General features: G+C 50.5%; 1 protein-coding gene across 2 annotated transcripts; it reads right to left on the bottom strand.

The window, feature by feature from the left end:
- Positions 1-1,306: 1,306 nt before the first annotated feature.
- Positions 1,307-14,296, bottom strand: DNAJB13 (DnaJ heat shock protein family (Hsp40) member B13). 2 transcript variants are annotated; one of them, XM_001498553.5, is made up of 8 exons: positions 14,121-14,296; positions 9,960-10,063; positions 8,755-8,916; positions 6,229-6,386; positions 4,594-4,707; positions 3,359-3,472; positions 2,319-2,395; positions 1,307-1,646 (listed from the first exon to the last, which is right to left on the bottom strand). In XM_001498553.5, exons 1-8 carry the CDS (start codon positions 14,186-14,188, stop codon positions 1,493-1,495), a joined length of 951 nt encoding a protein of 316 aa, XP_001498603.1. In that variant the 5' UTR covers positions 14,189-14,296; the 3' UTR covers positions 1,307-1,492. The 2 variants fall into 2 exon arrangements, with proteins under 2 accessions (XP_001498603.1, XP_023501517.1); XM_023645749.2 differs by lacking the exons at positions 1,307-1,646; positions 2,319-2,395 and having other exon boundaries at positions 2,672-3,472; positions 14,121-14,282.
- Between the last annotated feature and the right edge of the window lie 1,176 nt (positions 14,297-15,472).

Raw genomic sequence — 15,472 nt, forward strand, 5'->3', positions numbered from 1 at the left:
CCCCACACTCCCTCACCCACTTGCTTGCTCTCTGAGCAGGGCAGCTACCACCACCCCTCTCAACCTGGGTTCTGCCTTAGAGGGCAGAGTTTGCTTCACTCATCTGGTTTCCACAAGGCCTGCAAGATAGGAGTTGTAGTCTTTGCTGTAAAAAACTGAGGCTCAAAGAGGTGAAGCGACTTGCCCAAGGGCACACAGCTGGTAAGTAGCATACCTGAGGTGTATCTAACTCCAAAGCCTACATTGTTTAATGACTATGGAGATGCTTCCTAGAACCATGGTCCAGATTCTACCTCAAATTCTGCTGCTGCCTTCTCCCTGATGGTTTAAAATGACTGATTAGTGCTACTGAGTCCCCATTTAGGAAGAAAACCTTAAGCTAATATGGTGCTTTGAATGGTGGAATCCAAGCAATATGGAAAATATGGGGGCCTTTTCTGGCACCTCTGAAGTCACTCCACAAAAGTGGCCACCTCCTGTCAAGCTTGGACCTATCACAGCCCAAACCTAGACTCAAATGTGGGGAGTCTCCCCTGGCACAGGAGAGGTGCCTGACACACCGTTGTTGGCTGATGGTAGGCAACAGGAAGCAGATGTGGTCTGCACAGGCCCAGCTGGGCCTAGAGGCAGGGACTCCCACAGGCCACGGTGGCAGCAATGCTGTCACCCTGAAATCTAAGCAAGTTCACCAAGCACTTTCACACCAATGACTTAATCCTCGCAAGCACCCTGAGGCAGGGTATGAGCTCTGCTTTATGGATAAGACAGGGACCCTAACGCCTAAGGGGTGAGGGGCAGGGCTGGGAGCAGAACCCAGGTCTGCCTAGAGGCAGCCCAGGACCCACCGCACAGACAAGGGACTTAAGGCTGGCGAGGGAGAAACCAAAGCCATTCCAGCATGTGTGTCCTTTGTGCTGCCTCTAATCTAAGCTGGGTGAGTTTGTGGGAAGCGACCCTCGAGATTCTGATGACAGTTTTGCCACTGAGCCGTGTGAGGCCTGGGACAAGTATTTTCTTCTCTGCTTCAGTTTTCCTGAGTACAGTGTCACCATATCACACTAGAGACAGCCCCTTGTAAAGATCGTGTGTTATGAGAAATCAGCAGAGCTGGGGACCCTCAGGCTACACAGCACTGCCCCGTGCTATCACAGTGGGAGCACAGAGGCTCTGAACCCTCAGGGACCCGGCCATGCCCACAAAGCCAGGACAGGGACCCAAGTCCTTGGCTACTTGGGCCCTGCCCTTCCCTCTGCTCCACAGAAGGGCTACATGATGCTCCTCTGCCTCCCACACACACTCTCCTGGGTGTAGCTGGAGGACAGGAAATAAATCTTTATTGCGTCAGTTTAAAAAGTCCCGTGGCATCCCAGCCTCCCGTCATGTCGGCACAGGGGGCTGGCTCCCTTGCACACCCTGAGGCCGTGGGGGTAGGAGTGGCATGAGGCTCAGCTAGCCTTCCCCTTCTCCTGTTCCTGCCCCCAGCCCACCAGAGTTATGTCAGCAATGCCTGGCGCAGCATCTGCTTCTTCTGGGGTGTGAGGCGGGTGGGGAACTGGATGTCGAAGAAAATGAAGAGGTCCCCCTTCTTGGTGGGGTCCTCAGGCAATGGCATCCCCTCACCTGGCACCTTCTTGAAGTACTTGGGACTGGGACAGGGGAGGATGAAACAAGGGAGCTTAGAGGGCCCCCCAGAGCAGCACTTCAACTCATCCCAGGCCTCCCCTGCTCCCATAACCTCAGGCGTGGGGCAGTCACTACAGCTGCTGCCGTGAGATGGCCCTTTCCAGCCAGAACTGGTGGGAGGGGAGAGGGGTGGCTTGTTCCAGACAGCTTGCTCCCTGAAAACCCATTTACACTGAGTCTCTGGTGGAGGCTTCCAGGGGTCTTGTTTTAGATATGGGAAACAGGAGAAGGAAGGGAGGAAGGTGAGCAGACCCTGGGCTGGAGGTGGGGAGTATGGGCTACTGAGCAAAGTTTCCCAAGCCAAGGGCCTTTCTTGGAAAGGGACCTAAGGGTTCCAACTCAGAACCCTGATGAGATGTTTTGGAGGATGAAGGCAGCAATAGTTGTCCAGCACTGGAGGCCTCCAGCCTCCACACTGGCTTCATGCAAGTTAGAAAAAGGCACTCCATTTGCCAGGTGAATGCAACCCATAGCTTGGCCAAAGTAGGGGCTGGACTGCAGTCCTCTCGTGCCCCCTTGTGCTGGGTGCAACCTGCACAACTGTACCAGGCTGTGTCTAACACTACCCTCTCCTAGGTAGTGAGGTCCAGGCCAGCCCTTCTCCTGCCTACCAGGACTCAAGCAGATGGACTTACTGGATGATGTCATTGATGGGAATGTTGAGCAGACGGTCATCTAGGGTCTTCACTTCCACGGTGCAACAGGTCAGAGCCTATGGGACATTCGAGCCAAAGGTGAGAGTGGGGAAGGTCCCCATGGTCATTCTGTCTAGAAGGTACTTTATCAGCCTATTCAGTGTCAGACTCTGAGCAGTCCGGGATGTTCAAGGACTAACAGGTGAGTGACCCACGCGATTACCTGTCCTCAAGGAGTTCACAGTCTGGTAGGTAAGATTGATGTTGTGTTATGATAGAGGGAAGTAAAGGGGTCTGTGGGAGCCAAGGAGAGGCCCCCAAACCATTCCAGGGTGGGACATGAAGGTACATAGTCGTGGTAGTAGTTGATGCGGGCCTTAAAGGATGAGGAAGAGCTTGCCAGTTAGACAAGGTGGGTAGACCACATTCCGAGGAGAGGGCACAACATAAACAAGAGAGTGAAGGTCTGAAAAGGCACCAAATGGGCAGGAGCTCTAAGTGGCACAGTGGCTGGACTGCGGGCGATGAGACCAGCCAGATGGTAGAGGCCTCGAATGCCGTGCAAAGATGTTTAGACAATGAGGAATGTGGCACAGTCCCATGAGTATGTGAAAAGACCGCTTTGGGGAAGAGCCTGGAGGAGATGAGAAGGGAGGCAGGAGGGCCCCCGAGGAGGCTGCTGCACAGATCCAGATGCACAGACACAGACAGTGGGGATGAACAGAAGGGGACGAAGTGGAGAGATTTGAGGGTGGAATTGACAGGACTGAGTGACTGACTGCAGATTGGGTGGGGGAGGGGAGGCAAAGTCTAGGCCAGTGCCCAGGTTCTTGCTGGGGCTGTGAGGGCGTGGAGGAGCCACTCACACTGGCGAGTGAAGACAGCCGCAAAGATTGTGCGGCACTCATCACATTCTGAAGGCCTGCAACATGCTCTGAGGTGAATGGAGAGTGAGGCCCACTTGCCTTGGGGCCTCTGACGGGGCAGGGGGTGTTCACTCTGATCCGCCCACCCCCTGCTCCTCCTCTTTGCCCACTCACCTTTCCCAAGGGGATGGGCTTCACAAAAAAGAGGTTGTCATTCTCCCTGCGGAAACGAGGGTGTAGCTTCTCCTTTACGATGAAGATGATGTCGGCTGGGATGATGTTGGGGCCCTGGGCAAGGGAGACCAAGGACTAATTGACTGTGTGCCCTTGGCCAAGTTCCTGCCTCTACTGGTCTCTATATCTTTGTCTGAACAATGAACAGATTAGACCAGTTTTTCTGGAAGGGCCTTTTCAGTTTGGCCCCATAGCCCCTCCTGTGAGAAGCCTACCGGATGACTCCTGCCCCAGCCGCCACCCCCCCACTTCTCCCCTACTGAGCATGCCCAAAGAGATGCACTCAGTTGGAGGGAGACAGAGGCTTCCTCAGATGGTGGGCAGAACACTGGGCTGGGGTTCAGAGGAATACCCATAAATCTCTGTCCTGCCAAGCTTCATTAAGTCACCAAAACTCTGCTGAGGTCTCTTCTGGGCACAGGGCATGGAGGAATAGACCGGCCCCTACGCCCAAGGAGATCCCAGTCTAGTAGGGGAAACAGACACGTGGTGAGTCCTCAGCATGCTCAAGACTGTGATAAAGGGAACCCAGAAGCGGAGAGGCGTTGACCCCGGTGGGGAGGTCAGAGGAGTCTGCCCAGAGGGGTGAGCCCTGGGGCTGGGTCTTGAAGGGGGTTTTTGGAAGGAGATGGTTCATGGGTGAGAAAGTGGGCAAGAACTAGGGGCAGAGGAATTCATCTCTCTCGGCTCTGAAGACACCATCGCTCTGCCTCTTCTAGGGACTTAAGGCCTCAGCATGCCTTGGACAATAATTTTATATTTTTATTTAAATAAATATTTAATTTAAAATTATTATTAATAAATGGCTTCTGAGTAGCTCCTATAGTTGGGCTTCACTCAGAGAAACACTGAAGAAAATGAAGACAAGCACTAGAGCTGGGACTGTGTTCTCCTTTCAGTTCTTGTGCTCTTGCCCTGGGAAAGTCCCTTCCTTCTCTGAGCCTCAGTTTCCCACTCGGCAAAGTGGGGAGAAGCCCTGGGCTGCTCGTTCACAGAAGTGTCGTGAGGCTCTGTCCCTTGGAAGGGACATTAGGGATCGTCTCACCCACTCTGCAGACTGCTGTCCCTGTCAGACCAGGGCTCAAAGGGCAGGAAAAATCATCGCCTCCTTCCCCCTCAGTCTTCCACCACATGAGCCCAGGTGACTGACCCTAGTCAGCTTCCCTCCCTCTCACCTGGTCCCCTTCCTTCTCGAAGGTGATGCGTGTGCCCTGCCTCCAGCCAGGCTTCACGTCAATGGTGAGGATCTTGTCCTTGATGGTAGAGGAGTAGCCATCCTCGTTCAGCACCTGCAGCGGGATGGCATGGGGGGAGGTTGCTCAGGATTTCCCAGGTGGCCTTTACACACATGAAAGATGCCCCGTGGGATCTGTGTTCAGCTTAATCCTTTAGCAATGGGGAGAACCTGCCCCAAGCCATTCCTACTCCACCCCTTCCATTGGAACTGACAAGAGATTTTCGCATACTGAGGTATATGGGGTGGCATTCTGGCCCAAAACTCTTTTGGCTTGAACTAAAGAAGTCAGACGTGCATTGTACCCCTACTTTGACTATTAAATTAAAGAATGCATTAAACATTATCTCAAAGTAAAAGAATGCACTCTTTTAAGATAAGAACGCATACTTCCCCTCCTACACCCACCAGCATCAGTAACACCTGTATCAGTACTCTTGAAGATAAGTTTCCTTTCCTGGACGTCAGGGTCATGTTGACTTACTAATTTGCAACTGAATACCTCTCTGAAACGTTGATGAATATGGATCCTAGGTGTGTGTAATGTATGTTCTTTGTTCTGAAAATGTATCAAACTGTTCTGAAAACCATGCTTCTCAGAATGCTTTCTTCCTTTGTGGAAGTTGCCTTCCGGGTTATAATCCTCATCTTGACTCAAGTAAAACTCACCTTATCCCTCTTATCTATAGAATGGTTATTGGTTATTTTGCATCAACAGAACCAAGAATTTATGATTCCAGGATGGCAGTGCACGTCATGGGGCTGAGGCCTGAGAAGTCAAGCAGTCACCATGAGCTGATCAAGCCCACAGCTCCAGTCCCAGAAATCACGCGGCCTTGGCCACTAACTGATACACAGCGAACATTTACCAGTTCCTCTTCCACCCAGAGGTTCTGGCCCTGAGCCTCTGGCAGGTCTCTTAGTCCCAAAGAGGGAAAGATCATGAGATCAACATATCTGAGGCATTTTCTTACTATGTCATCCATCCATTCCCTAATCACATGCCCAGAGAGGTGCCATCTATGGAAAGCATGAGCACAGTTGGCTTCTCCTCTGCTGGGCAAAGGTGTGAGAGGGCCTTGCTCTTGTGCCTAGCACTGGGCCATGGGACTGAGGATCTTCCTTAACCAGTCCCCTTGGGGACTATCTCCCAGCCCACCCTCCATGCGCACACTGCTACCTCGTAAGCATGAAGCATACACTTTGATGAAACCCTGGGGGTCTGGTCTGCCAAAGAATAATGCCCAGAGGGCAGAATTTGCAGGAGACTCCTCCCACTCAGAGCCCAAACTTCTCCCAGGGCTGCGGCTGAACTGAGAAGAAGAGAAAGAACCCATTCCAGTCAGGAACGCTGCAGAGGGGATTCCTGCACTAGGAAAGAAACGGGCTAATACCCTCAGTTGTACCTTCCAAACTTCAGATTCTAGAAATCTACAATCCTAGGTCTCCAAGTCTAAGATTCCACGGTTCTATCAGAGATCGTGCCTGAGGTCCCCAGTTAGGGTCAGGGAGGAAGTGACAGGCAGGTTGGATGGGATACATGGTGGCTCCCAGTAGGACCAAGGCAAGTACTCACCCTTCGGGAGATCTTAATTTTCTTGGTGCAGCCGAAGAATAAGTCCTCCAGGGATAGGTAGAGGTCTCGTTCGATTGGGGCATCCTGTTTCTTAACCCCTCGGCCCCGGAGCCCCCCAAAGTTCAAATCTGTCTCATTTCCTTCTTCATCAAAAAACTCTGCAGGAGGTGGGGAGAGGAGAGGAGTAAGAGAAATGATGTTCAAAGACTCGGATTCATAGACATCCTCCGCTCTCCCTTCTTCAGTCCCCAAGAGTAATACCCAGCATCCCGTTCCCACCTCGCAGACTCAAACTGTTTGGTCAGGCCAAGAAGCTGTCCTCAATTGCAGATCCAATGATTATCATCCCTTGCCACTCCTCACTGCTTCATCCCCCGCTTTGGACATCCCCCCACTTTCCTCACTCCCTGTCCCCTCAACTTGGGGATGTGCCCCTCAATGCTGGCTGCCTCAGGAGAGAGAGGAGTGCCCTCTGGTGGCAGTACCTGGTAATGCCAGAAATGACGCACTGTTAGCTTTTGTGGGGGAGTGTCATAGCATGCCAGTCCTCCCTACCCTTGCCCCTCACTGTCCGGCCCAGCCCAAGACCAGCAGAGACCCCAGACTCAAGTTTCTATGAAGTCAGCAGCTTAGATGGCAGTGGGGCAGGGTTGGTCCCTAACAAATTTGAGGTCACCAGCATATTCCCAAACTCCTCTTTTGCCCCTGCCCAGCTTTACCCCCATGACCCCTCTTGCTGCCCTGCCCTTCCATCCTAGAGAGCCCCTGTGCCTTGATGTGCTGTGCAATCATTTGGGCTTCAGTTTCTCCATCTGTGGGATGGGGTAATAATGCCTGGCCTGCCTTCCACCATTGGATTAGACAACAAGATGGTGGAGAAGAAGAGCTAAAACTTGCTGAGAGCTCCCTGTGCATCAGGTGCTGTTTTCGGCTCTTTGCATTATTATCTCATTGGGTCAAGAGGCCAAACAAAACGCCCACAGCCCCACATCTGATACGTAGAAGAGTTGGGATCTGAACCCAGATGATTTGACCACAGAACCTGGGCCCTTAATCACCATGCTTATTGCTAGATGTGAAGCCCTTTGTAAACTGCAGAGCCAGGGGTCATATCATGATTAAAATTGTTTGTACTCTGCCTCTCATGGTTAGTGCCGTGGAATGAACTTCACAGGCTAGAATGGTGCAATGACCTTAGGCTGGAGAGGGCAAGTGGGGTCACACTATGTCCCCTCTAAGATATGATGGGTAATCGAGAGGCCTGTGAATTACCTGGTCCCCTCTTGCATTGCTGAATTCATTTGTTCACTCGGCAGCTATGGCGTGCCAGGTCTTAGACACTCCGGTAGCCAGGAAGCCCAGCCCCTTGACTCTGCAGGGAGATGGGACACAGGAACCCCTGGGGTGAAGCACTGTGGCAGTATAGCTCCTGGGCACTGCTTGAGGGACCCCCTACTCTGAGCTTGACCTTCCCTGATGAGCGATGCCTGTGTAAGCTCTGGTTTGGCTCCCCTGAACTGCCTCTTTTCCATGCACCTGTCCCTGGGAGAGACAGGTCCATAACATGGCATTTTTCTGACTGCGAAGCCCATTTTCATAAACATTATCTCATCTGATAATGACCTGTGAGGCACGGACTATCACAGCCATTTAACAGTGAGGAGGCTGAGGTTTCAGAGAGGGGAAGAAATTTGCTCAGAGTCACACAGTTCATAAGTGGCAGAACATGGATTTGAAGCAGACCTACTGACCCAAGTCCTTGCTTTTTCCAGTCTCACATGGAGTTCATACCTCAGCTTCCTCTGGCAGACAGGAGAGGCCAATGCACAGTGGGTGGGGTCTCTGAGGTGGAGGGGCAGTGGGCTGTCACCCACTTGTTAACATGGAGAAAAGGAAGAAAGAACTTTTGAAATGCAGACAGGCTGTAGTATAGCCGGGGAGAAGGGGCTAGAGGGATAGGCTGTGAAAATCTAGACTCTGTGAGTCGCATAACTGGAGCCAAGAAGACAAGTCTGAATGTTAACTGTCCTTGCAAGATGATTCTGAGCCTGAGAAATCAACTCTTTGTCAGCTTGCCTGGGACCCGGGATCATCCACTCATCCATCCACATGCTCGTATAACACACACCTGCACAATGAAATCTTATGCAGCCATTAAAATGAATAAAGTAGGTCTGTATATAATATAGTATATAATAAAATAATCTCCAAGACATAATAAGTGCAAAAAATCAGTGTGTACAATGTGGTTCCATTTCCTTAATGAAATAAAATGCTTATATAAAAATAAATATATGCTCATCAATGCATAGAAAATTTCTGGAAGGACACACAAAGTGTTAACAGTGAGTGGCTGCTTCTGGAGAAGGAATGGAGAGCTGCAATTTATTTTGTCTTCAATAATTTTTTTTTTACCACGTACTATATATATTTCCTAAAGTAAACAAAACAAAACTACTCAAAGCAAAGTATCTTTCACAGCTTTGTCCTTTCTCTGTAAGGCAAGGGGTAGGGAGGATCTCTTACCACTAAAGGGGTTGTCTCCTCCGAAGAACTCATGGAAAACCTTTTCGGGGTTGCCGTGGAAGACGTAACCAGTTGTCCATGGGGTCTGGGATCCAAACTCCAGAGGAATCCCGCCCTTCAGGCCCTCTTCTCCGAACTTGTCATAGATGCTTCTCTTCACAGCTGTGGATAAGTGTCACCTTGACGAGGGGTCCAGCCTTGGGTGCTGATAGCTGGAGGGCTGGGAAGCAGGAGGATATGGGGCCAAGAGGAAGGGGCAAAAACAGCCTGGCAGTCTTTGGAGGGAGATTCTAGAAGTTATGGGTTTCATTTTATTGTGAGTGGTCCTGGTGTGGTCTCATAGCCCAGAGGAGAGAGGGGCAAAACTGAGACTTACTGGGGAGGAGGAATCAAGAGGCTAAAGGTCAGGCTATTGTCCTGGGATTTTGCTTAACTCAGTCATTATAGCTACTGTCTCCTCTGGGGTAAATAAAATCCTAGAACCTTGAAATTCTAGAATCTAAGAATTCTAGAGCTTCCAAATTCTAGAGCTTCCAAATTCTAGAGCTTTAAAATCCTAGAGTCTAAGGCTTCTACAATCCTGAAAACTCAGGGCCGGAGACACCTTAGTGATCTGGCCTTTCTTCTCCAGTCTCTGGGATTACAGTCTTCAGGACAAGCCCTTAGCGAAACCCAGTGGGCACGGCCCCGGGCAGAGGTGGGAGTCACACTTTCTCCACTGTTCTGGTTTCCATAGGAGAGAGATTTCCTAATTACTGGCCTCTCTCTGCCCTTTTATACACACTCTGTTCTTGGGGAGATGGAGATTTAGCCCTTGGAAATCTGGGAAGAATAACTGGGTGTGCCTGCCTCAGCCTTAGCCTTCCTCCCGTGGCAGCAGCCATCTCTCCATCCCTGCAGGGACAGGTGAGGCCTGGGGGACGTGGGAGAGCTTCCCCAGGCCCTGCCCTGAGACTGAGTGAGCACGTCAGCCTAATCCAGGGGCTTTCCACGTCATGGCCTCAGCCTTAGCTTGTGTCTACTGAGAAAGGTAATACTTCAGTCTGCTTTCTTTCTCAGTTTGTTTAGATTCTGGGAGGGAAGAGGAATGCTTAGTCTCTATTGGGCCCCCTCAAAAGCCCAACACTCAGAGAATAATCTTAAAGGAGAAGTGGGACAGCAGGTGTCCCGGGGTCCCTCCTCCGTGCTCAGCCCCAGTCACTCACGGTCGCTCAGCACATCGTAGGCCTCTGCTATTTGCCTGAACGTTTCTACTGAGGATGGTCCAATGGAATTCAATGGGTGGTTCTTAAGGGCAAGTTTCCGGTACCTGGAAGAGAGGGGGTTCATACAAGTCACAGCAGCTGATGTGTCGCTGAGGTGCAGACCATCGTTCAGAGCTAGTTCTGCTGTCTACTGCTTGGTGGCCTCTCAGGGCTTTGATGTTTCCAGCCATAAATCAACCCAGCCCTTTCTTCTCTCTCTCCTTTCCCAGCTATCAGACCTGCTCTGTGGTCTGAAGATTCTTCCTGCGTGCTCCTGCTCCCCCTGCACCCTCAGGAGTGTTTCCCCCAATACCTTTCTTGCATATTTAATTCCATCTTGGTGTCTGAACTGACACGCAGGCTTCTTGGAAATATTAGATAAAATAAGGTGTCAGAGGGCCTGGTGCAGAGGCACTCAGTGCATGTCAGGACCCTTCACTGTCTCCCATCTCTGTGCTCCTTCTTTTCCCTGTTCTGTATCCACCCGATCAGTGATGGGATTCCTGCAGCATCTGAGAATCTGATGTGTCCCAAGAGGAAAGAGATGGCATGAAGTGGGTGATTTGTGGAGAGTTTAATTAGGAACCACTTGCCAACGTGCAGGAAGTGGGGAGGGAAACCATGGAATGGTGCAGTACTCCTGAGGCCAGGATCCCTCAGACACCCTGGCCACCCCTGAGCCTATAGGAGTGAGGGCAGGGAGAAATCCCTCAGGACAGCGTGTGTGGACAGGGCCCTTGGCAGGAGCTGTGACCTTCAGTTAAGGGACATAGCCGACCTGAAGAAACCCCATAGGAGGGGAGCTGAGAATAAATACCCCGGCCCCTTCCACCTCCTGCCTTGTGGTCCCTTTAGCGGAGGCATCGGGAAGCCAGAGGGCCAGGAAGTCTATTGATGCAGTTCAGACGGGCCAGCCTCCAGAGCAGAAGGCAGGGTGGGGAAAGGCGGGGAGTGGGTCTAGCGGAGCCAAAGGAGGGCATCAGCAGCCCCTAAGTCACTCAGTTCAAATTCGAGCCCATTTACCCTCCGCTGGGTCAGAGACCAGCTCCTCTGCCCTGCTCACACCGTCCGTGCTGGTGACTCCAGAGTTCTGCTGCCGCTCTTTCACTCTAGACGCTCACCGTGGACAAGCTCCTCTACCTCATGGCTTTGAGTACAACCTGCTTGCTGATAACTCCCAAATCTCTGTCTCAAACCGGGCCACTGCCCTGAACTCCAGGCTTCTGTATCCAGCTGTCTACTTGGTGTCTCCTCCTCCATGTCCCGCAGGCTCCACAAACTCAATGAGCCCAAACGTGAACCCATTTTCATTCCTCATTTGCCCCCATTTGTGCAGACACTGCCGCGGGAAAGCTGAGCGTTATCTTTGCCTCCAAGTTCCCCTTCGTCCCCTCCACCCCATCCCATCGGGGACATTTCTTTCTAACTAATGTTCTGTTCCTGCCTCTTCCTCCCTCTCACTACTGCAGAACCAGGTCCTCTGGTTCCAGTTTCCCCCTCCAGGCCATTCTGTGTGCTGCCGCCGGTTTGATCTCTCTCCCTTTTGTTAATCTGATGCTTCTAAAATGCTCCCTACCCAAGTCACTCTCCTGCCTAAATCCTTCACAGGTTCCCCCTTTGTCTTCAGCACAAAATCCAGATGTCTCTGCGATTCAAGGCCCTGCTTTGCTCTCTCTCACAGCTCTCCCTCCCTGCTCCCATGGCCTCTCCTGCCCTTCTTGCCATGCTCCAAACTCCCCACACTTCATCACTCGTGCCTTTGACCTTCTACTCTCTCTACCTGTAAGGCTCACCCCTCTCCAGCCCCTCCCATCTCCTCCTGGCAAATTTTTATTCATCCTTCAACATTCAGCTCAGGGGTCAGCTCCTCCAGGACACTTTCCCTGACTGCAGCCTCCACTCTAGATTAGAGTCCCCCTCCCACGTCCCCAGTGCCTTTGATCCCAGCACTCAGCAGGGGGTGCTCCAGTTGCTGGGTGACTGGTCTGTCTCTCCCATTAGACTGAGTCCCTTGAGTTGCTGTGTCCAGTTCTCCGTGTCCCCACTGCCTCACACAGAGCAGCAGTGAGAACGAATGATGTGAACTGACTGCCCCACAGGCAGCCCATCTCGCTGGGCGGCGGCCCTGACTTTCAGGCAACGCTTCCTCTTGCTGAGCCGGGCCTGCTGTCCTGTGACTCCGCCTCCATCCACGAGGGTCCTGGCTCTGCCCTCAGAGGCCTTACAGAGACCCTGCTCTGTCCACCTTCAGAGACTTGATGACAGTTGTCAGACCTCCCTTACATGTCTAAACCAGCCCTTCTCAGTTACAAAGGTCACAGTTAGGAGGAGAATTGCAAGTAAATTCTATCAGTGAGTAAAAGCAATGAAGAGCTCAGTTTTTCATACAAACTGGAGTGGTTTTAGGATTATCCTCACAGTAACATCACTCTCCTTCACCTGCCTTCCTGAGTGGGAGAGGGGGTGGGGTCACAGCTCCGACGTGGCAGCCTGGAGAGGATGAGTGACACTGAGAAGGTTAATCGCTGGGTGATTATGAACATTGTGGTGCTTCTCTTCATTATAAGTTTAGCTTTTTTTCTTTTTTGGATCAAAAAAGTCTAGGTACTCCCATGGGAGAGTGTGTTATACACGTGACTCAGCCCTAAGAGCTGTTGCAGGGAAGAGGGGTTCAGGACTGTTGTTTGAAACATACGCAGTTCTTTTAATCACTCTTTATATGACATGGTTACAGATGCAAATGATTGCTGGGCATTCTCATGTTTATTGTCTCATATAATCCCATTTCAATATCACAACAACTCATTTTTTTTTTTATAGATGAGAAAACTGAGGCTCAGAGAGGTTAAGTAATTTGCCCAGGTCACACAGCTAGCAGGTAGGAGAACCTGGATGCAGACCTGGGTCTTTTCAATGCTTAAGTTGGGCTTATCCTTCTGCATTCCAACTGCCCTCCCTCCTGGTGACCTTTCCCTAGACAGGTCCCACTGACCAATGAGATGCCCTGAACAGTGGGTGATATCACACACTGTCCTGAATTGTTCTCTACTTGTTTCGTGCTTTTGTGTCTTGTTTCTCCAACCACACTGTAGACGCTGTCCACTTACTGCCACAGGACCTGGCCCACAGCAGGCAACTAGAGTAGACATGGTGTCTGATTACTGGTTCCACTGTTTCCTAGGTGCCTGGCCTTGGCATAATCATAGCACCTACTACTCAGGGTCATTGTGAGGATTAAATGAAATAATGGTGAAGGTTCTCAGAACAGCATCTGCACAATTCAATAAATGTACCTATTATCACTACCCAACCTTAAGTGATTGAATTATCCTAGATTCCTCCCGTTTTCTTCACCCTCCAGTGATCCAATTAATAGCCAAGTCCATTCCCTCTCCTCTCTCCATCCCACTGCCCTGCTTCGAGCCTCATCTTTTGCCTTGATTATCATGAGCCTCCAAGGGGGTCTCTCTCCTTCCAGGATAAGCTTCCAGGACACCCTGTACTTCCTTTTTTGTAACGCTCATCACACTTGTGACTTTTTCAACATCTGTATTCACCAACAAAATTAAGTTGCATATCTGTCTGATTCGTGATTATAACTCTAGTTGCTACCATTGCACCTAATCCATATGGTAGGCACTCAATAAATATTCGTGAAAAAGACTTTTTTTTCCAGAAAAATGTGCTGACTCCTGTCCTAGACTTTCTTAGAAATGGGCCACAAAGTCCCCAAGATTTGATGGAAGTATTCAGAGATGCAGTTTATTCAAGGCCAAAACCCCACGTGACGGCCAGAATGAAATTTGTAATGCATCCATCTGGCCAGGTCACCCTCCTGTTCACAATCCTTTGGTTCTCCATAAAATTCAAGATAAAGTTCAAATGTCTCCTTTGTCCCTATTTTATTGCTAGGAAAACCAAGACACCCAGGAGAGGAGACAGGGCATAGAGGGTAAAGAATGATGGGTTGGGGACCCTGACCCGGCCCAAAGCCAGGATGTAAGTGTGTAAGAAGCAAGAGAAGGAACCACCCTAAGCTGTGCAGGAAAGCTCAGTTTGGAAGAGAGGAGGGTGGGGCCTGCCCTAGCACACCCCTAAAGCCTCGCTTCCGCCCCAACTTACGCCTTCTTGATCTGGGCATCCTCTGCATTTCTAGTGATGTGGAGTAGAGCGTAATAATCCTGGCCCATGGCTGGCTGGCAGTCAGTCAGTGGCTAGTCCTGGCTCCGGCAGGGCTGTTGGTCTGCATTCCTTGGTTGCTCCTGACAACCACACAGGGGCACTCTGGGAGTTGTAGTCCTTCCTGCCAAAGCAAACTGCCTTCTCAGCTCAGCCTCATAGAAGAACAAATGAACAGATTGCAAGAACCAGGGCTGATTCTTTGAGCCTGATAAAGGTCACTCAACTCAGAAGCCACAGTGTTTAAAGAGAGTAGCAATTACTTTTAGTTAAAAGTTTTCAGAACAAATGCATTTGGCTGTATTTTAAAATAAATTTTTATTTTAGATTTTCAAAAAAGTTGTGAAGATAGTACAGAGTTCCTGTATACCCCACACCCAGTTTCCTCTATTATTAACATCTTACGTGAGTACTGTACATTTGTCACAATAATTACCAATTGATACATCCTTTATAAGGGAAGCCCATACTTTATTCAGATTTCCTAGTTTTTAACCTAATGTCTTTTTTTGTTCCAGGATCCCATCCAGGATTCCACGTTATACTTAGTTGTCATGTCTCCTTAGGCTCCTCTTGGTTACAATTGTTTCTAAAATTTTCCTTGTTTTTTTCTTTTTGAGGAAGATTAGCCCTGAGCTAACTGCTGCCAATCCTCCTCCTTTTGCTGAGGAAGACTGGCCCTGAGCCAGTCTGTGCCCATCTTCCTCTATTTTAAGTGGGACACCTGCCACAGCATGGCTTGACAAGCAGTGCCATGTCTGCACCTGGGATCCAAACTGGCGAACCTCAGGCCACCAAAGCACAACGTGCGAACTTAACCGCTGTGCCACCGGGCCGGCGCCCAAGTTGTCCTTGTTTTTGATGACTTCAACAGTTTAAGGAGTACTGATCAGGTATCTTGTAGAATGTCTCTCAACTGGGGTTTGTTTGATGTTTTTCTTATGATTAAACTGGGCTTGTGGGGTTTGGGAAGGAAGACCACAGAGGTAAAGTGCCGTCCACATACCACAGATCAAAGGTACATACCATCAACGTGACTTTTCCCTGGTGATGCTGGCCTTGAGCCTGCTGCAGTCGTGTTGGTCAGCGTTCTCCACTGTAAAGGGACTTTCGTTTCCCCCTTTCTGGATTGTACTCTTTGGAAGGAAGTCATTTTGCAGCCCACCTCAAAGAGTGGGGAGCTCTGCGCCACCTCCTTGCGGGCAGCAGCGCCCTGTCATCCACTTACATCCCACATCCAGTCAGTCACCAAGTTCAGTCCATTGTACCTCCTAGATGCCTCTCAAGCCCTTCCT

Source organism: Equus caballus, chromosome 7 (genome assembly GCF_041296265.1).
Source record: "Equus caballus isolate H_3958 breed thoroughbred chromosome 7, TB-T2T, whole genome shotgun sequence".
NCBI lineage: Eukaryota > Metazoa > Chordata > Mammalia > Perissodactyla > Equidae > Equus > Equus caballus.